The sequence below is a fragment of the Sylvia atricapilla genome, chromosome 3 (genome assembly GCF_009819655.1).
Source record: "Sylvia atricapilla isolate bSylAtr1 chromosome 3, bSylAtr1.pri, whole genome shotgun sequence".
Lineage (NCBI taxonomy): Eukaryota > Metazoa > Chordata > Aves > Passeriformes > Sylviidae > Sylvia > Sylvia atricapilla.
Window position 1 is genome coordinate 80,065,841 of NC_089142.1, and position 23,811 is coordinate 80,089,651.

At 41.0% G+C, this 23,811-nt stretch overlaps 2 protein-coding genes and 1 long non-coding RNA gene across 3 annotated transcripts; 1 reads left to right on the plus strand and 2 right to left on the minus strand.

Moving 5' to 3' along the window:
- Positions 1 to 26: 26 nt before the first annotated feature.
- SULT6B1 (sulfotransferase family 6B member 1) lies at positions 27 to 7,599 on the minus strand. The gene is given in 10 exon segments (XM_066316745.1): positions 27 to 157; positions 996 to 1,152; positions 1,439 to 1,538; positions 2,196 to 2,313; positions 3,327 to 3,420; positions 3,664 to 3,698; positions 3,701 to 3,758; positions 4,352 to 4,441; positions 6,792 to 6,839; positions 7,561 to 7,599. Coding segments are annotated over 10 exon segments (870 nt in total).
- Positions 7,600 to 7,863: 264 nt separating this feature from the next.
- On the plus strand, positions 7,864 to 10,315 carry LOC136359357 (uncharacterized). Its single transcript, XR_010743256.1, has 4 exons — positions 7,864 to 7,982; positions 9,570 to 9,614; positions 9,868 to 9,951; positions 10,068 to 10,315. It is a non-coding gene; the product is annotated as an uncharacterized lncRNA (long non-coding RNA).
- CEBPZ (CCAAT enhancer binding protein zeta) lies at positions 9,495 to 23,806 on the minus strand. The gene is made up of 16 exons (XM_066315933.1): positions 23,637 to 23,806; positions 21,780 to 23,296; positions 20,415 to 20,646; positions 19,944 to 20,115; positions 19,224 to 19,312; positions 18,711 to 18,764; positions 17,928 to 18,030; positions 16,995 to 17,063; positions 16,667 to 16,733; positions 15,259 to 15,359; positions 13,841 to 13,898; positions 12,608 to 12,816; positions 11,648 to 11,731; positions 11,124 to 11,185; positions 10,955 to 11,036; positions 9,495 to 10,168 (listed from the first exon to the last, which is right to left on the minus strand). The coding sequence occupies exons 1-16, from the start codon at positions 23,793 to 23,795 to the stop codon at positions 10,029 to 10,031; spliced, it is 3,198 nt and encodes a 1,065-aa protein (XP_066172030.1). The 5' UTR covers positions 23,796 to 23,806; the 3' UTR covers positions 9,495 to 10,028.
- Positions 23,807 to 23,811: the final 5 nt, after the last annotated feature.

The window sequence follows — 23,811 nt, forward strand, 5'->3', positions numbered from 1 at the left end:
AGTGGGGTTTTTTCCGCAAAGAATGTTCAGGCCTTGCAATACATATCATATTTAAACTTCACTCCCAGCTAAGCTCCCTCTAAGCACACCGTGAATTTAGTAGCCAATTTCTAGTTCTGAGCTTCAGCAAAAACTTTCTTCCAGTCTCTAAAAACACCTTGAATATAAAGAAGAGGAAATTATTACTCTTGACTCTAACAACCAAAGAGTATCATTTAAAACAAAAGACTAATTTTTCTCCCTCATCGTATTTCAGAATAACATTTTTTTCCTGTAAGAAAAAATCTCTGACAGAAGAATATGCAAATTTGCTTTATGTTTGGTGTCTTTCAATAGAATGTGAACATATAGCAACCATGGGAAGTTACTGGTCTGCCTTCATAGCTCTGGCCTATATCTTATACAGCTGCAGAAGACTAGAAAAGGTGACCAGCAGCTGTGACACCAACCCAGAAAGATCAAAAGTGGCTTTTAACTGCAAGAGCTTTGTTTGGTGCAACCAGACACTGATCTAAACTACCTTTAATCTAGGTTTTGGAGAGCCCACAGTTGGGGATTGTCTGAGGCTGTAGCCTGATCCATGGCTAAAATTCAGATCAATCTGTGAAGCACCTGGATTCTGTGAGTTAACTGAGGTCCACGGGCAATCCTGAGGGTTATTTAGAAAACTCAGGAAAGATCTGTGGAGGCACTCAGTCTACTGGCTATCCCCACTAGAAAAAGCCAAGATAAAACTCTTCTTCGCTTTAGTTGGTGTTTAGTGCAATCCCCAACAGAGGGTGTGCTACTTGTAGGGCACTTCTGCTAATCATTTTATACAAGGCTTTACTGAATGATACTGGCCCTTGGGGTGAAATCAATTGAGATTGCTGAAGCACAGTGTCTCTTAAACAACACCCAGCCTTGAAAATTATACATAAATATTAACCATCTATTGATCTAAATTCCTGTTTCCCAAAACATTGACCACTCTGGCAAAACACAAACAAACTTACCTTTACAGAAAAGAACCAAATCAACAGCACCATGAGTCTCCTGAGCTTTAACACTCACTGGCTGGAAAGTGTGCCTTCCTGCAATGGCCTGGATCTGCTCAGCTGTTGGTGAGAATCCAAAGAACACAGCTCTCTGCTTTACATCGGCAGCCAGGTTCTGAAAACAGTACAGTGAAAGCGAGACGTGCAACATGCTTCCTCTAAAAAAAGGAGTTACCCACTTGGGATGTGCATCGCCATCATCTACTACTTTCCCTCACTGCTTTCTGTGTTGCATTTCTGTTTTCTGGAGCTCTGCTTCTGTATAGCCAGACTCAAATGGTCATTAAAATCAACTTGATTCTACTCTTTCAGAAAGCTGTGCCATTTCCTCTTAATTTCAGGAGATTTCAAGGAATGGGCTCAGATGTGTTTTGGCTGTCAGTGAACAGCATCTGTTTTACCCCTTTCAAGTCTTCATATATTATGATCACAGTATTCTTATCTTCAATGTGTTTGTTCCAGGTGACTGCAGGATCAAAACAGGATCCCCAGCTGACTGTAAAGAGAAAAAAGCATTGGTGTGACCTTTCTTTCTAACTGGGTACTTTTTTCTGTACAACTGAAGAAGTGCCTTCTGTTGCCTGTTGGTTACATCAATGCAGACAAAAAGAACAGCCTGTCCTTTCCATGGTGCTGTCTGTACAAGAGAATGACAGAGGCCTCCTCTGAACTTTTGTAGGTAAACAGTTTCCACACATAAACATGAATTCTCACTGTGTGCCTCCTTTCTGTGACTATTCTGTCATGTAAACGTCTTTTAACAGACAAAGCCTGACATCAGCCTAAATCTAAAATATGGGTTGCTAATGAGGTATTTGGCCTAATATGGAGAAACAGTAAAGAAACAAACTGCCATTTCATTAACACTTTGAACCTGTAGCATTTCCCCCAACAGTAAGTGGCAGAATGTTGACCCAATGCCACGGTCCAGCTGCCATGCAATTCCCTCGCCCTTTACAGGAAGAGCAAAGACCCAGAAGCAAAGCACCTTTTGGACATTCTCCCTTCTGGCATTCAGCTGCCTCCTTTATCATGACGTAAGGCCATCAAGAAATTAATCATGGCACAGCTGTTTTCCCACTGGCCCCATTCAGTTGTTTGTAAAATATTTTTTTCTGTTGCTTTTTCAGCTACAATCAGTATCTGTGAAAGTGCAGATCTGTCATGAATCCCGAAAAGAACTCATCCCTGGAGCTGTAACTGGGGATGCTTTGCACACTGTTATGGAAATGGAAAAATGAAACAGCTGTATCTTTAGGGTTTCAAAACAACACTACTGTCTGGAGTGTTCTGGAGTGGGGGAAAGAGGTCAACAATTTTATATCGCTCATTTACTCTGGCAACAAAAGTGAGAGTATAACCAAACATTTTGCAACCAATAACATACTGGGAGCTATAAAATATTTTATTAATAAAGACATGCAGAACAAAATTATGACATAATCATAATAAGGACCTTATCACCACTTCTAAGGTTTGTTTATGTCATGAAGCAACTGTGGAAAGAAGTAACTGGAAAAACTGTAATATTGTCACTGAATACTATCCTGTAACTACCTGAGAAATAGTAATGAACCATTTACCAACCTCCTGTCAGGAAAAGCTCCTTTAGAAAATCACAGCTGCTACAATCATCTCCAATTTTTCAATAATTTTCTTGAAATCTTTAAGATACTGTAATCCTCAGAGAAGCATAACCACTTCTGAAAACACATTATACACATTAAATATCAATTATATTTTGATTATTATTAAATACTTTCATTTAACTTCTTACATTTACAGATACATTTTATTTTTTCCTGCCTCATGCAGGAAAAAAGAACAATAATACATGTAAAAAAGTCTTTATCCCTTAACCCATTACTCATTTAATCTGTGGTGCATCTTGGAAGTGCTAAGTATCTGCCACTGTTTAATGATCAAGTACCAGAAACACTGAAGTTTTAACCTCATGACTCTTTGCAAGGACACTGCTGTCACATTCATTCCCACCATGACTGTGCATACAAAAGAGTTGCATAAAAAAGGAAATCATGACACTCCAGCAATTCTAGAGCACTGCTACAGCTCTGTGTTTCCTTGCTTATGTCAACTCCAACACCCCTGAGGCTACTGTAAATTGTAGAGGGTGGTAAGAGAGCCCAAGTGTCATGAGATTCAGTGTCTCCAAGTTGTTTTCTCTCAGTGCCATCTCTTTGGGTACAAAAAAAGGATACGGCCCCAGAATTAGTCTTGCACACTGATACTGTCAGAGAGATGAGGCTTGTTCTTGGAAAAATAAAAAACCCACTCTAACTCTTTCCTTGAAAATAGACTTGAGGAGGCAATTGTAATTTAGATGTGTTATCAAAATCCTTATAAATGGAACTTATTTTATCCTCTTCAGAATTAACCAGAACCAGAAGAGAGAACATGTTTTTTTGCACAGGTGCAGCAATGATATGTGAGAATTGCCTGTGTGAAAGAGCCCCTAATCAGAAGGCATTAGTCATCCAGACTAATTATCTTTTATCCCATCTCAGCAGAAATAGCCTTGCCTGCTGCATGACTTCGTTTTAATAAATTTTGTGCAGAAGTGAGAAAAAAACAGTTTTTAATGCCTTGTCGATTTCTTTTCACTAACATGATATTTGCCTGAATCTCCACATTTAATAAAATTAGTTCTGTCCTTACATATATACCCTGTACAGTTGTAAATATCAAATCATTTAAAATCTAGATAAGTCATTTCATACCTGCACCAAGAAACCCAGAGAACAAAATAAAACATGTCAGAAGTTTAAATAAGATGTCAGAGCCTTCTCATTACAAAGTTTAATTTAGCATAATAGTCATCAAATGACAACATCGAAGCACTCGAATGATTATTAACAAAGTAATGTTTTCCATTAATGAGATCCTCGCAGCTTTGTAACTGTGACCTTCCTGACTCACTAGTAACTGGAGACAAAACTGACTCAACAGTGCACTTACTACTTTTTTTAGTATGTTGATAACATAGTCAGTAACAGAAATTGACGGAAATTTCCTGTCTTTTACAGACAGACACATGGGAAGATTCCGGGTAGGAGAAGGAAGGAATTAGGAACAAACTCCTCTCATTCTGCTGAGCGAAGTGTCTGCCTCTCTCTCCTGCCCTGGGGCGGGGGCGAAGCAGAGTCACTTATTCAATGTCACTGGCAGTGCACGTCCTCAGCTCTGCCTGTAGCTGTGTCCCTAAAGTACGTGCCAGAACAAGCGCTGCTCCCCCAGACACCTGCATCCCTCCGCACTCCTTACCCTTTGGAAGGCATCTTGCAGTAAAGCCTCACCCGTACTGCATCCCATTCCAGCAGGAGCCTGTGGCCCGTTTCCTGGAGCTGCCCTGGGGAGTCCCGTTTGCCCCAGTGCTGTTCTGCCCACTGCCGGCAGGACAGAGCAAGGGAACAGCAGCGTGTTCACCCTGACCCACAGCACCCACCCCGTGCCCCTGTGGGGAAGGGCTTGGAAAGGCTTCCCAAGGCCCCCCCGCGATGGAGCTGCGGAGCTGCCACTGCCTCCTGTGGCGAGTCCCAAGCGAATCCAGCTGCCAGCTGCACTAACATGGAAAACACAGTGCAAACTTGGGGTTTTCCTGGAAAGTTATTCGCAGAAAGGAATAAATTCCACCCTATCTTACATAAATGGCCTCAGAGGCTTGGGTGAAAGTAGCTGATACATGTCATTTATAGAGTCATGTATATATAACATTTACACATCATACAATGTCTTATAATACATTTGTCACTTATATACCACCTAATATCATGCTTTTATATAAGGCTTTGTATGATGGATATCATTTTTATCACACTCCCACTTATGAACAAATCAATGTTCCCATCTGCCAAGACATGCACAAAAGCAAAATTCATTTTAACAAAAAGCTACAATTGATAAACCTAAAATTCCCAATCTCTGTGTTCCCTACTGGCTTCTCAACCATATGAGACATCTCTGGGACTACTGATTCTTGAAGATCCACTGTCTTTAATCCCTACTTCATCAAAAGTCCTTTGCATCAGTTTGTCTCTCTCCTACACACACCTCAGTTGGGGAAAACCTTTAGTATAGTGAGACTGCTGTAATTTAACCATCATAACACTTGACAAGTAAAAGGAATGGGGATAATAGTACAGCTTTAAGAAACAAAGCTTTTGAATGGCCTCAATGCAAGCTCCTTCCTCACACATGTTCATGACCATCTAAGCATGGCAAATGCCAAAGAGTTTGAGCCCAGCATGGAAAACACCCAAGAAGCTGGAAGAGGAAGCCAGATACCAGAGCCCCTTGGCTCAAGAGAGAAAGAGACCTGCAGAGAAATTTTTATTCTTGCCTTCTGACACCATGGCTTGGTGGATCCAAGTGTCTCATCAATGGGCAAGAGAAAGCTCAGCAACTTCTAGTTTCAGACTGGGGCAGGTAATCTTCCCTTTTCATTCTTTTTCCTCTAGTCTTGCCTTTTTTCACCATGATTTGCAAGCTATAGGAAATTACGGCAAGAAATCTATTTAGCATAGTTTTAAAATGTAGAGGTAAATATCCAAATGGGAAAAAAATTCAAAATATTTACCTGCAGATTGAAACCATGCTGCACTGCTGTGACACCTTTCATAGGCTTTTCCACCAGAGTGCCTACCAGGTACCAAGGTGCTGCATTCCTCAGCAAACCATGGGGGGCTGTGTACCTCCTTTTCTAGTGAACAACTGGCAGTCTTTAGTAAAATAGTTCCCTGCTGAGCTACCACAAACTGTCTGACCTTAAGAGTGTAAGTTCTCTTTTTTTTATTTTTTATTTTTTATTTTTTTATCTACTCATCCTTTGCCCTGAGCAGGAGAGGTTTACTGAGTTACTAAACCTCAGAGACAACCCATATCATGTCTCCACACCTGAATTCTTCCAAACTCTGCAAGAAATAAAAGCCAGAGCCAAGATATGACAAATAACCTCTGTGTAGGGTCCAGCAGGAGTCTGGACCCAAACAAAAAGGGATTATGGGCTCCTTAAAACAAGGATGTGTATTTCACATTTTGTGCCTGCTCCTTCCTTTTTTATTTGGCCTCTTACAGTTCAGTGTTCTGTCTCACAGCTGCTATAAATTCACCCTAAACATTACAGGCAGACTTTTTAAGCCCCTAAATACACTACAGTTTCTTTCCAGATCAGAACTTGCCAACCTATTCAAATTCTATATGGTAAATGAGACCCTGACCTAGGACCCTCTCTGGTAAAAGCCACAACTGCTACAATGACAATGCAATTAATTCCTTTCCTGGATCCTTGTTTTCTCCAACAACTCTAAGCTTCTGCTGCTTGGGTTGATCTTGTTCACTTAAAATTCTCAGAGCAGGAATTACTTTACTAAGAAATCCCACTGAGTACAAGCAATACTTGCAAACTTAGCCACCAAGGAAAAAAGAATTGGAAAACTAATCACCCTGTAAGAATGAGCAGCAAAAATATTATATTTAATCTTACAAAACACTAGCAGAGGAGGGGGAAAAGCATCTTACAAATAAAGACCCTATTAAGGAAAATCTGAAGAGCTCTTATTTTGGCAATAAAACTCATAATATGAGTTAAGAGCAATATGAATAACAGAACAATGAAAATGAAAGGAATAAGGTGAATGTGTCATTACAAACAGACCATGTGAATCTGCTTGTAGAGAGGGCTAGGAACTTACAGATAGGGAAGTAACAGAAGAAACTCTTAATTCTTGAAAATGTTACTATCGACACAGACTGTTGCTCAGCCAAGGTTGTGTTAAATTCCTGATTCTGGAAGAAAAGGAACAAAGACTTAACAGAATTATGAACAGTTTTTTTCCTTCTTTTATATAACAAAAGGAGGGTGCATATTAGAGGGCAACATAGAGCAGGCGGTTCAGGAAGTCTGTACCTTCCAAGCACCTCTGCCCGTGGGGAAAAGGGAGATGTGGTCACAAACTTAGGAGAAAAAAGGAGCTGCATTCCCCAACAACTTGGGAGACCCCATGGAAAATGCACATGGACTTTATTCAAATAAAGTTAGAGGACTCTTCTGTCTCCTTTTTGGACATAAACCTCTGGCATGGTGGATTAATTTTCCTGCACTTGGGAGACACAGATTATTTATTTTGGAGTTGCACAAACCTGAGTGCTCCAAGGTATTCCACAAATCAAGCACAACAGCTATCAAAAGTTTTTACTATTTATACAGTGTAGCAAACTAAGGAATTAGGCTGTTCATTGGCTGCAAGTGACATAGTTCCCTCATTAATTAGTCTTCTATCTTCTATTAGTTAATGATTGCCTCGCTTCTGACGCCGATCAGTCAACAGTCTTTCGGGTCGGTGGTTTTCTTGGGTCTGTGCCATGACTCGGTGGTCACAATCCGCCCCTGTCACAAATTACCTTTCACCAAGTCGGACCTGAGTTTGCTTTACCAGTTTCTTCCTTATCTTGGGGGCTCAGCTGGATGCCTTTGCGGCCCATAAATGCTGCACTCTTTCGTGCCCACTGTCAGCTGTCCATCCTTGTCGCCCGGCATTATTAACATCGCCCTAGGTCTGAGATGACTGCTGCATATCGGGCCCAAGACCTCAACAAGGAAATTCTATCGGTAAGCGATTTGTATTTCCAACACCTGCCCATCACTTAGCACTCGCGCGTTACCCGCTATCTACCCCACGGATTAATCTCTTTTCTCGTTGATTAGGCCACCTTTCCTGAGGAGACTTTGACACAGCCCCAGGTTCGCAGCGCTCGCACCCCCGCCGCGGCGGGGCCATGACGGGCGGTGAGGCCGCGGCGCCTGCGCAGTGCTGCGGCGGCGCCGGGCCCCGGCCATGGCGCGGCGCGTCGTCAGGGGGCTGCTGCTGCTGGAGGCGGCGGGGCTGCTCGGCGCCCTCCTGCTCTACCGCGCCATGGACCGCAGCCAAGGTGCGGCGGGGCGGGCGGGGGCCGTGCCCCGACGGGGCCGGGGGGCGGGCAGGGGAAGCTTCTCTGCACGGGGGCCGCCAGCAGTGTCCGCGGAGCAGCGCGCACCGCCCGGGTTTTGTAAGGAAATCCTGTCATGTGGGGTCAGGAGTTCGGCTTCGGTGAGTGCAGGCACAACAGAGGTGGCTTGTTGGGCGGAACCGCTAGGATTTACCTCTGAAGAACGAGCTGGTAGGGTAGTTTTACAAACGCAAGCCCGCGAGCAGTCCTTCGGGAAGGCAGCAGGCCACCACGCCAGGAACAAAGAGAAATCCTGCGCCGTTTTATAGTAACAGCACCGGGCCAGATAAGGCTTTAAAAGGTTTAGAGGCTGTCCGCAAATGAGGCAGGAATTGATCAGTCCCGTTTCAGGCATCTGGTGTTGAGCCCTTGAAGGGATGTCCCGGCTGTCGGGGTCCCGCAGCCGCTGCCATGTGACATTTCCCGGGCTGAGGACAGGCTGGCAGGAGGCGGCCAGCGTCGTCTCCCGGATTATTTAGCTTCAGTCCCTCAGGTCTCTTAGACTTACGACTCCGTGCCCAGGTAATACAGAAAGAATAAGCAAAGCACCAGTTTGGTGACTAGAAGGTGATTTGCTCTGTTGAGCAGGGGCCTTACTTTGCATGCAGGGCTCAGCACTGGTTCGACAGATGTGTGTCCCTGCAGGAAACAAGCCTGTCCTGCTGCCTGCAGGGTCAGGGCGGGCCAAAGGCAGCTGCTGCTTGGGCGGCCAGGGCAACAATCCACCCGTTTCAGCAGTGGTGTGGTCTTCATGCCAAGTACAAGCTGAGCTTCACCTACACATCAGTTTGCATTTGTTTTCCAGGATCCACATGATGTCGGGCTGTTCAATTTCAGCCATCTTTGCATTTTTATTAAAAAATACATGTAACAAAAACATAGAGAACAGATGTTTTTAGCCTGTTGTTGTAACTTGGTGCTGGGCGTTCATCTTTGGGGTTTTTTCTGCTCATTTTCAGTTGTAGTTCCTAGTTCTTATATGTATTTGAATATTTTCTTCAGTTGCAGTTCTGTAAGGTGCAGCAAACTAAATCTAACAGCTCACTGAACTCAGTCAGGCCTTTGTGTTAGTACTAGAATGGGTAACATCCTTTTATGAGCTGCTGCAAATAATTAAAATAGCATAAACCTGTTGTGATTTTCTACTGGGTTATCAGAGTGGCCCACAGAACGATTCAGTGAACATCTAAATCTGCATAAGGAAACAAAGCAGTTTTCCCTGGTTTTATCTGCATTTCAGTCTATGAGAGGCATGCAGCTTCCTGTGAATCTGTAGCTTGGACTTGGTTATCAAAATTGTGAGGAAGCTCAGAAAGTGGTGTGGTGATGGAGCTGTACATATGAGTAACCTGAATACAGTCTCTGAAATGATTTTTAAAAAATAAATCCCTATTACATTATTTAATGGTGGCTGTAACAAAAACGCTCAAACAAATTTTGATAGAAAAACTCTAGTTAGAAAAATAGTGCATTTAATTAATCAACTTAATATATGCTGGGAAAGTAACTGCGATTTATCTTTCTTGTCAGATTTCAGATACACAATGCAGAAGAGGTTTCCATCGATTCTGGAAGGTGGGTTTGTAGTTGTTGCCTTCAGAAGGATGGTTGAAGCTTCTGTTGCATCTTAATATGTAAAACTGATCTTGGGATGGCTTAAAACTTTCCCTAGGAGAGTGCAGAAGTGTTTACTGCTAAGGCATGGCTGGAGTGTCAGGTCACTGTTGGATAGTGAGAGGGTTATACACTGAATAAAACTAGCCACAAAGGGGCTGCTCATCAGGTGTGTCTAACTTAGAGCTCTGACATGGATTTTCCTGTTTTTCAGTTTATTACAAATCCAATGAGTGGTCTGGAATTCATGGCATAAGGGAGAATGACCAGATGACATGGTTAAGCAGCAAAAACTGAAGTAAGAAAGATGTGTGATTAAATAAAAAACTATTTAAGAATAATTATTTTTAAAATGTCCACATCAAGATGTCCAGTTCATCGTCTTGATTTCTTGCCTTTGTACTTATTTTTCAGCCCTCTGTGCCTGAACTGTTTCTTCCTTTTGATGATGCTTTTCACATCCCTGTTGTGAAGCCACTTGTCACGCTCTATTTCCCACTGGATCTGTTTGACATCTGTAGGAAGAAAGGTGAGAAATAAGGAGCCAGTGGATACCTCTGACCATGAAGTGGCATACAGATGAATCATGTAAAAGTTAAAACTTGACTACCGTATTTTAAAAAGTTAATAAAAGTGCCAACTGCCTTTTTTTTGTTGAGAAAGCTGTGGGGTTTTCATTTCACAAAACAAACCCTACGATCTGAGTTTTAGACATTGCTAAGTATTTAGCAATTAGTATTTTACTAATGCTAGACCCATTTGTGTTAGAAGTAGTGTTTGCGTGCTCCTAACATTTTTCAAGTGACACCAGCAAGACTTGTAAAAGTTTCACAATATATGCTTTATTCAACCAGCATATATACGTGTCATTCAGTAGAATTATTTTGGGAAAACTACTTTCTGCTTCACTGATACTGCAAGGAGACAATCCAATAAAGATTAGACAGCAGTACCTTATGCCTTCCCTTCCCAAGGCATCAAGGACAGTTTACCTGAGCAGAATTCACACAAATGCTTGACAGCATCCTGCTTGTCCCTGTTTACAGTGGGTAAGGATCAACAACAGCTTCTCTCCCTTTTCTGAAGCCTTATTCACTCCACTACTCCCAGTTAATTTTTAGTGCTGGGCATCTCTCATCACCAGAGAAAACTGTCACATCTTACTGATGCTGAGCTACTGTCCCTGCTGTGTGGTTTCTAACCCTGTATTCCAGTTAAAGGTGGTTCATCTTTTCACAGAACCTGAAGGGAAAGAAGTGAATTTCAGCATTACAACTGCCTGCCTGCCAGCGTGTACTTACTCGCATTATCTCTGTTGGCCATGGCGTTCATTCCAATATTGTCAAACTTAGACCCAGCATTTTCATCCAGCAGGTAGCCAAACTTTAAAGAGAAAAATGTTAGTATTCTGTTACAAAGCAACAGGTAAAATAACTTTATCACTTTTTATAAAGCTCTGATCAAACTCACCTCTTCTGCAGATGCCAGTATACCAGCATCTTGGAGTTTTCTCTTCTTTCCTCGGCTGGATCCTTCAAACAAAGAGTATTATTCTTATGAGACACAACTTCAAGTTCCTAAAGATGCTCAAATAAAGTTTTACCATGTTTTAATTTTTTAGAACTTTTCTTAATTAGATCATCTGAATTAGCTATGTTGGCAATCTTTGTTCCCCACCTCCACTAAAAGAAAAGGAAAAAAAGTTTCCAACCAAGAATTAAATAGCACAAATCTGTGCATTCTGTGTAACAGATGCACAAACCACCAGTACCACTCCATCCTTCTTCAAAATTCTTCCTTCAACTCTCATCACTTCAACAGCAGATTGTTAGTCTGAATTATGCTGGTTGGGGGACAACCTCCTTTTCATTTATGGTCTATTCAAATCTGAATCTAGATCCAAAATGTGATTATTTACTATAGTAAATCCCTCTATTCCAAAGGGGTTTGGACTATTTTATTTGTATTAAGCTTTCATGTCAGTGTTTTCTTACCTTCTAGTGATCCTGCGAAATTCATATCTTTCTTTTTCCTGCCCTTTTTACTGATGGATTTCAGTTGCTTGTCATTGTTTGAGTCTGATAGGAAAAAAACCCAAATACCTCAGTCTGCAACTTTCACACCATGTACATGTATATAAAGTGCAGCAGAGACTAAAATTCCTTTTTAGGTGCATTTGTCGTAAAATAAATAAAATACAAAAGCTAAAAGCAGGCATTAGGTAAACCTCGAATGTCTGCCTGGTAAATCTGGTGAAATAATAACCTCATGAAAGGTTGTATTGACAACTGTATGAACAGTTTTCCTCCTCTACCCTCAGTCCTCTTCCTGTGACCTTTAGTTTCTCACTGAAATGCTCCATTAATCTCTGCTCTTCCAGCCACATGCACTGTATTCTGTGCAAACTGTGCTTTTCAGGTGAAAAAATAAAACCATGCAGGTACAAGAATCAGTTACTGCTACAGTGGTAATGAAAACTTGAGTGGATAGCTGTATTACAAGAGTAAGGTGCTACTTGTGAGACTGCTATTTCAATAAAACTTACTTCATAAAAAAAAAAAAAAAGCAGCATTAACTATGTCTAGAGACATACAAAAATTATCAATTACCAGAGTTTTTTATTTTTTCTCCTTGAGCTCTTTTAATATCTCTGCCTACTGAAGCCACTTATTTGTGTATAAGGCTACTGTTGTTACACCAATTTTCAGAATGAAAGAAGCGTGTCATTTGGAAGGTTTTATATTCAGATGCCTAATCCCCACTCTCACCTTTGTGCCAGGAAATGCTTCCCTTAAGACTTCACTGTACAGAGAAGGACTTGTTAATTCTTTGCTTCAAAGCCAAACTTCCCAGCTAGATAACTAAACTGGAATTTGCATATGTAGTTATATATATTAGGTAACCAGTTTTTAAAGCTTTTTCTTCTTGTTTTTTGGTAACAAATGGCACTTTACCTAGGTCATTGTCATCTTCAGACACATCCATAAATACACCTCCCTCTTCATCCATATCCTCTTCAAAGTCATCCTCCATACTTCCTAAGGAGACTTCCTCATCATCCAGATCACTGAAGTCATCTTCATCATCAGAATCCTCCCAATCAGCACCAGATCCCTCACCACTTTGGCCTTTCTTGCCACCTTTGGGCTTTTTCTTTATATTACTAAAAGAAGATGTAACAAGGTTAGCACTTCATCTGGAGAAATACTGTTTGCATCTAGATGACGCCTATCTACTGGCAAACACTATGGTAGGAAAGTTCAACGTCATTGCAAACTACTGCAAATTGTAGGCTGCGACCTAAAATATAGGTATTATACACTCAGGTATGTTTTCAACATTAGTATAGGCAACTGTATTATAAAAGTCAACCACTTTAGAAGTTCTGGAGAGAATCCTATTCTGAAATTATCAGAAATGACAGCTTCAGTATTTTATCTCTTCTGTGTTTGCTCCTTTTCGGAAAGTGTTTTTAAAAAACACACAAACTGCTCTATTAAACACTAGTCAAGATCACAAAAATGTCTGAGGTTTCAATAGGAGTTTAGGCTTTTAAGTCTGCTGTTGCCTCGAGGGAAAAGGTCTCTGTGCAAATTCAGATGCTGCATTATAGATACTCTGAGTAAAATAGAAGCTACTGAATCATTTACAATTGGACTCGATGAACCTAAAGGTCCTTTCCCATCTAAATGATGCTATGATTAATAGAAGTGCTGACTTCAGGAGAACTGAGCTAGCTCTGTGACTCTGGATCTCACAAAGCTTATTAACTGTGTTTGTTGGGTCCAGTTACAACCAGTCCTTACAGCAGCAGTGCCATTATGCCCTGTTCTCCTTCCATTTGTACTTGGTAATTCTCAAATAGAAACCTGCAACAGTGAACAACAAGACTTTACACTGCTTACTGGGTCACTCCATTGTATAAAATAATTATAATTAATTAATTAAGACTATCCAATACTACAGGTCTCATTTAAGGACTATAAGCATCCCAAGGTCATCATGAACTATTATGGGACATGCAGAAAACCTGCCTCACTCGGTGTAAACCTTTAATATAAACCTGATATTGCCTTTTTTGCAAGGTGATATTCTGAGTCATTCTGAAAAAGGTCTATCTGTTTTCAAGAATAAAACTCTATGTAGATATTAAGACAAGAGGACTAAGAGCTAATCTGAAGTCTTACCCAGCAAAATCAAGGTCATCCTGGCCAACAACAGCATTATCAGCAGCTTCAAAAGTATCTAGGGAGAAAGAAAAATGTTATTACTACAAAGAAATATGCAAGTCATTGTATGCAGCAAGTACATCTGTTGAATCAAGTCCAGAGAAGGGCCACAAAGATGACCACAGAGCTGGAGTACCTCTCCTAGCATTGAAGTTGTTCTCCTAGCTGGAGAAGAGGAGGCTTCAGGGTGACCTTATCACAGCTCTCCACTACCTAAAGGATGCTACCAGAGAGCTGGATAAGGACTTTTCCAAGGGCATGTAGTGACAAGACAAGGGGGAATGGCTTCAAACCGAAAGAGAGTTTAGATTAGGTATCAGGAAAAATTGTCTACTGTAAGGGTAGTAAGGCACTAAAACCAGTTGCCCAGAGAAACTGTGGATGCCCCATCCCTGGAAATGTTCAAGGTCAGGTTGGATGGAGCTCTGAGCAACCTGGTCTTGTGAAAGGTGTCCCTGCCCATGGCAGGAGGGATGGAATGAGATGGTCTTTAAGGTCCCTTCAACCCAAGCTATTCTATAATTCTAGCATTGCAAAATATCTAATTTTCAGATATTGTGTCATTATTTTAAGCTTCTGAATTTATGAAGCAAATTGTCATTAGAGACACTAACAATAAAAGACAAAAGCAATTAGTAATAGATTCTTGTCATATCTAAGACCGCATTAATTGAGTCACTAAGAACTCTGATGAAATAATGTAGAATTCTCTCAAAATACTGTACAAAACAGTTACAGAGAGTTAACTGAAGGGTTTTTTTTAAATACATTTAAGTAAAATTTGAAATAATAAAATAATGGACATTTTCTGGTACTCTAACAAATTTAAATTCTGGAACAAATCATACACTAATTCCAAAGCAAAGTATGTGCTACAGAAAGAGCTAAGGCTACTGCAGAAGTTTGCCAATGACCTTACTGGACTCATAACCTCATGAAAGACGTTAGAAACAATGAGAGAAACTGTAAGCAAAGCTGAAAAAGGCCGAGCAGTAAAGAAAAAATAGAGGCAAATGTTACATGCTGTTAGAGAAAGTTACTCAGACTACATTAGGAAAAGAACAAAAGGACATGAACTGGCACTCATGAGTGTAAGTTCCAAATGAGACAAGTTCCAGCCACTCAAACAAGCTGACTACTGCAGTGGTGGAAGCAAGGCCTCCTTTACAAACAGCCACGCAGCTGGCTCATACAGCAGATAGCCAGAACTGCTGTCTGCAGTAGCACAAAGAGCTACTGGAAAGCCAGTTTTCTCCCACTCCCGTATTCCTCTACCTGGTTCTTTTCCACAATATGAACAATAAAAAGGATAAATTAGTAATTTGAAATATCTGGGAATACAGGGACAGTCACTGCAAGGAAGAACACAGCCTTACCCAATGCTCTTTCAAATTCATCATCATCCACATCTTCCACACTTTCTTCATCATCCAGACGCCTTTGTTTCTCCCTCTTCTTATCAAACTTTGAATAAAATCTGAAATAATATATTGCTCTCAGACACTAAATTACAGAGCATGATACTTATGACTTTTTAAATAAACCTGCAAATTGTTTCCCATGTATGTTGCCAGTTGAAAACTGTAAGTGATGGTTTCAAACACATCTAAAATCAAGAGATTCGTACTTCCTCTGTTTTTCAAAAAATCAGTCACTACTGTAATATTTAAAACAATGGAATTTCACTGGCCAAAGATGGGAGAAGTTATTTTTAACATAATGAATTTATAAAAAAACACAACAAAGATGTAAAAGTCTGCCTTAGACTAAGAAGGCAGAACGAATCAAATTCAGCTTGAATTTAATTGGGAAAAAATAAAGAAGACATTCACCCATCAGGTTTTATTAAATTTTCTCACATAGCCCTCTTCCTTTGAGTCTCAGTTTTATCTTCTGTCAGCCATTTTCACCTTCATTTCATGTTAAAGAACCACCACACATAGAAGGCAATTCTGACCATATACAAAAGAGTACTTTGTACAGAAGACTTTAAATGTGTAATCTCAGTTTCAGCCGTTTTCAGTGTAACAATACTGTTAACTTTTCAGACAGGGGCATGCTTTTAAGATCCTTTTCTTTAATCTCAAAACTAACAGCATTATTTTATTTATTTAATTAGTTAGTTATTTATTAGGAGTATATTCCTCAATATTATAGTATCAATTAATTTATAATAAATAAAGTTAATTCAAATAATAATTTCCTAAGGAGACACAGGTAATCAGTAATTTGATCTAATAAAAACAAATTTTTGCCAAATGCATATCACTTCAATTTTAGTACAACTGCATTTTTGTATCATGATCTCAAAAGAAATTCAGAGGAACAGAAACAACTATAAGTAATAAAAATCGAAATACTCTGAAAAGTAGCTATTCTGACTTTCTTTTGCTTTGTTCCAGTCTAATAAGCTTTGATGCTAATAACACAAGCTATACTCCAGCTTCCATTATATACAGCTCTAATGCATAAGAATTACAACCCACAATGATAAATATATTACTTCCTCCATTACTTAAGGCTTCTCAATTATGTCAGCTTACTTAATTTACTTAAACTACAAGCCTCAACTGCCTTTGTTCATAGGTGATATTCTTTCCTAAGCACTTCTGACAAATGTTAAAATTATGTCTAGGAAAAGCACTATCATTTTAAAGTTACTCAAATGTATCAAAATTTCCAAATACTTGAAATACCAGAGAATACTTACAAAATGCAGTGAGTTTTAATGACACTTAAGTATTAAGAGACACTTAAAATGAATGTTCACAGGTATTCCATTACCTGTGAAAGAACACTTCATCCACTGGGATTTTGCTTTCATCTTTGGCCCTGAATTCCTTACTGTTGACTGCAAAAACAAAAAAATTATTTCACCCCAAGTTGAAATGCTGGTTATTCTTTCCAGAGGTTAAGCAGCACACACAGACAGAAGCAGACAGAAGATGAGGTCTGGTCCGGAACATGAGGCATGACCACTGCACTCCTGATGGATAGCACTTTCTTTTATTGCTAAGACAGACAGCACAGACAGTGCAAATGACACATCTACATCAACAACCAAGGATATTTCAGTCATCATAATCTTAACTGACTTAAGGGGCTGACTTACCTGCAAGATTCTGCATATCCTTCATAAACTGCTTCTTCTTCGGCTGCATTACCACACTGCTGGTGTTTTCTGTATCAGAATATAAATCAGAGAGGATTTTTTTTATTTTATGACTATTGATGCAGAACTGTTAGGAGCAGCTCATAGACCAGTGGGTTGTGCTGCCATCCATAATGACCTCAAGAGCCCGGAGAAAGGGGCTGACAGAAACCTCCTGCAGTTTAAAAAAGGGAAGGGAAAGGCCTGCACTGAAGGAGGAACAACCCCAGGTACCAGTAAACACTGGGGGCTGCCCAGCTGCAAAGCAGCTTGACTAAGAACACCCTGGTAGTCCTGGGGGACACCAGCTGACTGTGAGCCAACACTCTTTCCGTGCAGCAAAGAAGGCTGATGGTTTTCCTGGCATTTGTTAGACCACACTTGGAGCCCCGGGTGTAAGTGCAAGGCAGACATGGGCATACTGGAGAGAATAAAGTGACAGGTCACTAAGTTGATGAAAGAGACTCCACTTGAACACCTGGAAACACTTTTTCACCATGAGGGCAACTGTGCACTGGCACAGGTGGCACAGAGAGGCAAAGGAGTCTCCTCTCTTGGTGACATTCAGAAGTCAACTGTAAAGTCTGCTCTAGGTGCCTCTGCTTGAGCCCATGACTTCAGAGGTCCCTTCTAGCCTCAACCATTCTGTAGGGTTTGCATGTCCCTGTCCCTTGTTTATTCCTGCAAAGTGAGCAGGGCTGCACTGTGGGTGTGAGGGGCAGCAGGATGTGACTGTCAGCTGGCGTTGCAAACATCTCTCCCACAGCCCTGAAGACTGATCCCACTCCTCTGTTCCACCATATGCACCCCAAATACTTGATAAGGCCAATCTGAGAGAATGAGAATTTGGAGAGCACCTATAATCAAGACCACATGGTACAGAGAAGTGCCTACCTTTGCCTTTGTTGAGTTTGGGATTTCTGTACACAAAGCGATCCAGGAATCTCATTAACGTGAAATCCTGCAAAGGGTCACCAGAGTACTGAATGTGATTTCCCTGAAAGAAAGATAAAGCCAAAAACCATTAAGGTCTTCATTTTAGAAAGACACCATCTAAGCACAGAAGACTCAATCAGTTCAAGAACAACATTGAAACATACTTTAAAAAGGTAAAGACTTGGGGATACTATACCACATAACCCTGAGCAGGTTCTTCTTTTTGCAATTTCACTATTTTCTTAACTAAACCACATCTCCTTTGCTTTGTTTCAGTGATAAATTGCCTTGCAATGTACCATGCTAACAGTAGTTAACACTCAACATTATTTCAATACCATATATTCAAATGAAAAATAAATATCTTAAATACATATTTGTGAAAGTTTGAGTGGTTTTGGTACCACAACGGTATTTTAAAAAAAGAACTTGTTCAAGTAATAGGGTTCCCCATATTAAAAAAAAAAAAATACAAAAAAACTCTAATAAAGCTTTATTATATGATAAGAATCATATATTACTTATGTTTCTACAAAATTAAAACTTTTGTGAGCAGTCTCCTTTACATGTAACATTGTAATTCCATGAAAAGCTTGGCATTTGAGAGTATGATAGAGTTCTGCAGAACTGCTACTTACCAACAAAGTGCAAGGAGACTTTATCATGTATTTTTTCAAATGGCAAATGACACCTAACATAAAATACCAAACTTCAAAGCAACAAGCTAACAAAAGCACTTACTTCTAGAATTGTTTTTGCAAACAGGGCCACAGATGGATGAAAATGTTCAGAGAGCTGAAAAACATGAGTCATTAATTTATTTCTAGTTAAAGATATGTTGCAAGACCCCTCTGTGACTTACCAAGTAACAGACATACACATAGTAGTGCAAGGCAGATAAAGCAATTTAACAACTGAAGAACTTCAAATTCTAATCTTTTATTTGCATTAAATATGTTTTCATCTGCAATTTTATTTAAGTCAACACTAAAAAGGTTTAATGATCAAAGCTAAGATCTGATAGTCAAAAAATACTATTACTGTCCAAATCTCCACTTTAAAAACTACCATTCCCTACTCAAGAACATCAGTATTGCATGAAACATATACACGCCTAAAGGTGAACAATGTGTTAGCTTTAATCTTTCTCTTGTTATTCAAGTAGCTACTTCAAGAATAACCAAGTTCTTTTTCCTCTCTTCATACAAGGGCCACACTTATAAACACCTCAACAGCAGTGCAAGGAAGTCCTACCTTCTTCAGTTCCCAAAGGCTTGTACTTTCAGCACCACAGTATAAAGGACTTCGGTGCAGAGGATCATAGGAAACTCCACTCTTCCTGCCTGAGGGGTGATGGGGAGCAAAACAAATCTTCTCAGGCAACTTTACAAGAGTTCAACTCTCATTTCCCCACAACAGTAATGCTGCCCAGCACTCCCAGATGGACAGGCCAGGGATTCACCTGCAGCAGGAAAAGGCTGTGCTCAGCTGCCCTTCACTGTGTATGGACAGGTGCACAGGCTGAGTTCCTGCCTGGTTCCAAAGAAGGCCCTGAAAAGCCCTGGCCTGTTCAGAAGCCTTCAGGGAGGAGTGAAACTGGGCACCAGTTCAAAGCTGGACAAACTGTTCCAGCAGGCTTCACAAGCCAGAGTGCAGCTACACATCCTAACCTTGGCTACACTGCTCAGAAGGTGCCTGAACACGGAAACAAAGAATTCCAAGCCAGTCAACAGCTAAGGCACAAATAGTGTGTTTACTACAAACTGCATCAAGTGAAATATACTAGTCATGGAGTCTTTTCATCAGTGCTGAGGTAACAGATGAATTGCTCTGACTGGTTGCTTTTAACCAAACTTCAATTAAAAAATTAAAATGACGTTTAAATCACTTAATCCTACAACAACTCTTGATCAACACATCACTGTTATGGACTCACTCCTAGCTGCTAAATTATATATTTTCTCGTTGATTTACCTGTCATATTCAGATGATGCACCCACGAGGCTGATGACTTTGAATTGTTTGTTTTAGCAGAACTTTCCATTGTACTTTTTTTTTCATCTTCTACTTGATCAGCATCCACAAATTTTTCCTCATCCTCTTCAGCCTCTTCTTGATCCTTAAAGCACTCTTCATCATCTGACTCCTGAAGAACAAAAAAAGCTTTTCCTTTCCAGATTCACTCTGATTTTTCAGAAAAATGCACATAAAGTTCTTGAGCTATTATAAAAGTCTCAACAAATGATGGTTGTTGAAGAAATACAGATTTTTGTCCCTGATATAGCACTTAAAATTGAACTTTACTGCTTAGAACACGCAACTATAATGGTCCCTCCCTATCTCAAGAAACATCTTAGCAAATGATTACTAATAACCAGGTTAAGAAAAGGTGCTTATGAAAACAGCTCTTATTGAAAAAGCAGTGAGACAAAGAAATAACCATACCACGTGATCCTGTAACTGGACCCTTAACTCTGGTTTTACTTTCAGGAGCTCAGACAGGAGGTACAGGGTTCCACAGATGAACGGTGGCATTTGCCCACAGGTGACCTGAAGCAGCCTCTTCACAAAGGCCTTCACACGCCGCAACACAACATCTGCCTTCAGGGACTTATAGATAAGATTCAGAAACATGGATGGCTTTGAGCACGTTGCTAAAGCAGGATCTAGAAGCTTCCTGTAGGACACACAGGAGAAATTTTGCTGATTGTCACAATGCACACAGGAAAACAACTGCTATTAACAATTATCTACATTTATCAGAGTTCCATCTAAAAAATTAGTGACGGTTTGCTCCTCAGTACTCAAAACGATTAAGATCCATCCTGAACTGTCAAGTGCTGTGTAATATTTCTGGATATGTAAAAATGAGATTTTTACATATTTTTACACATATGCTGTGTAATATTTCTGGATATGTAAAATATGAGACTGAAAACTAAAAAAAAAAAAAAAACCAAAACCTGCCTCAGTAAACAAAATATTGCAAGAAAAAAATAAAAGAAAACTGAGTTCAACTAAAAACAGTTTTAAAAATTGAGATAGTCAGTGTTAAGAAACGAATCTGATTTGTTCATATGCTTAAAAAGATAGAATGCAAATGGTTAAAAATGAGCACAATTCACAGTCAGATCAGACATTTGTACTGGCAAGTTCATTTTCTACTCCAATTTTTTTCCAGGCTGCCAGGCACAGTAAGGCCCTTAAATACACTGCACATTCACAGGGAACCTGAATTCCCTTTTTAAAAAATCAGTAACTTCCCCTTGGTCATCTAAACAGAAACCTGTAAGGATCTTATAAAGAGTCTAAACAATCAGCTGGGACAATAAAAAAGCATTATTTTTATAACACAAGGCTTTCCAGCTATACAAATTAAATCATCTAAAAAATTTAAGATAATATTCCGCGTGCTCAAAACAAGGGGAAAAAAAAGGAAACAAGATTTTAAGCTATTTACAGGCCTAATTACCTTACAGGCTAGTACCTGTAAAAGTGATTTCAGAAGAAATAGTTATTAGTTAGTTTCAAATAACATCGGGTAGTAAAGCAAGCCACCAGAAGAGTGGCAAAGGATGAAGTGCACATGTGTTCTCAGGACCTGTCACTATCTTTTGTTTTTATCCTCATGTTAAACCAAAGAAACCACATACATTTTCTTCCAGCTCCTACAAAACATCAGACATTTTAGCCAGTGAAACACAAAATCAGCAAGATCTTAAAAGCAAAGTAAGTGTATCTACAACTTTAAATTAATGGTGACTAACTCTTAAAATGAAATTTATATAAAAATGCAAACCTGCCACTTACTTGTACAGCGCTGCATAGTACCTGTCTGACACAGTCTGCTGAGAGTCCATCACCTGAAACAGCAACATCAGGGCCTGGACACTGGTACTGAAGTTCACAAGATGCAGAACTTTGAACAAGGTGTTCATTTGCTCTTTCACTTTCTCATCACCAGTCTCAGCATAAGGGTAAGCTCTGTTTACCCCACAGAGAAGAGCACTGAGCATTTTGGATTCCACATCTTTTTTCTTAATACAGTTCCGGAAGAAGCAGAAGTACAAAGTTATGAGCTTGTTGGCCAATGCACTTTCTTCGTGACTGAGGACTATCTGATTTAGAAAGCAGATAGCATAATATTGAGTTTTCACATTGATGTTTGAGCGGAACAAAAGCCTCTCCACCTCACTGCACACCACTCCCTTCATATTTGGATGCTTGTGAAGCAATGTCTCTAAAAGATAAGAGGCTTTGGTGGCGATCTTGTTCTGAGGGTCACCCAGTTTATTCACCAGCAGAACCAGCAGGGCTTTCTCCTGCTCCGGCTTGTTACAGAGCAGCTCGTGGGAAACTGCCAGCGCTCGGGATTTTGTGGCTGTCAGACAATCATGGCTCAGTGTTTCCAAGGCCTGCACGAAGTCTGCTATCTGCAGCTTCAGGTGATGCTCAAAGTACCAAAGTATCAACCTCCTGTCTCTTGAATCCTTGTTGCCACTCGACATCTGCACTATGTTGTTAAGCGGTCGCTGCGAGAAAGACCGCAATTTCCGATTGTCTGGTAAGATATCTGTAATGAGAAGCTCCTTGAAAGTATCTAAAGCCATAAGGCTCTGCTGCCTGCTGCCCTTTTTCTTTATGAGGTTTATCAAGTTCTCAACAAATTGGAGACTGTGGACAGCGCTGTCCTGGATGAGAAGGGTCATCGCTGCCATCCTGTCAGCCAAGGTTCCTGAGGACACAACAGTTTTAATCCATGCTGAAGAGGCCCCCTTCTGATAGTCTGTCTTATTCTTAAACAGGTCTGTCTCATGTTCATACAGCTTTTGGGCCAGGGCCTTATACTTGGACAAAAGTGTCTGATTCTGTGGCTCTGGAGAGAATTCGTTGGTGTATTCTAGATCATACCACTTGCCCCCTGGTTTGATCAGGATTGCTTGCCTAGCATGAAATTCAAAATCTTCTTCCAGCTTTTCTTTCTTTGCTGAAGGCTGTTGGCCCTGATCAGCGCCAGCCTGCTTCTTTTTGCTGTCTTTCACACTGCTTGCCTTATCCTTTCCTTTTTTTTCTTTTTTCCCCTCTACTGAAGGACGATTTGTTTCCTTCTTACTCTTCTCTTTCTTTGGAGGCTTCTCTTCCTCCTTGCTGTCACCATCATCCTCGTCCCCCTCCACCACCAGGCAACTCTTTGCATACTTGCTGAGCCCCAGGGAGCTGACGAACGCCTCCAGCTCCCCTTCCTTCAGGTCATCGATCGTGTCCTTCTTGCCACCGTCCACCATCTCGCCCTCCTCGTCCACGGCACACAGCATGAGGTAATCTTGCTGCAGAGACAGGGCACAGCTGTCACAGACACATCTGGTGCAAGCTTTGCCAGGACTCCGAGGGGTCCCCACAGAATCCCTGAATGGTTTGGGTTGGGAGGGACCTTAAAGACCATCCAGTTTCAACCCGCCTAGACCAGGTTTCTCAGAGCCCCATACAGCCTGGCCTTGGGCACCGCCGGGGATGGGGCATCCATAAGTTCTCTGGGCAGCCTGTCCCAGTGCCTCTGCACCCCTTGAGCAAAGAACTTGTCCCCACCATCTGCGTGGGACCCCGCACACCATCCCGGGATGGGGGGCTCCACCCGCCACGTGCTCCCGCTCCCTCCCGCCCCCGTACCTTGGTGCCGCCGAGGCGCAGCACCTCGTCCAGCGTGAACTCTCCCGCATCTCCGTCTTCTGCTTCTTCATCACCGTCGTCGTCGCCCTCCTCCTCGCCGCTGTCGCCGCCCGCCTTCCTGCGGTCGCTCACGCCGAAGTCCCAGAGCGCCGCCGCCATGGCCGCCGCCGGAAGG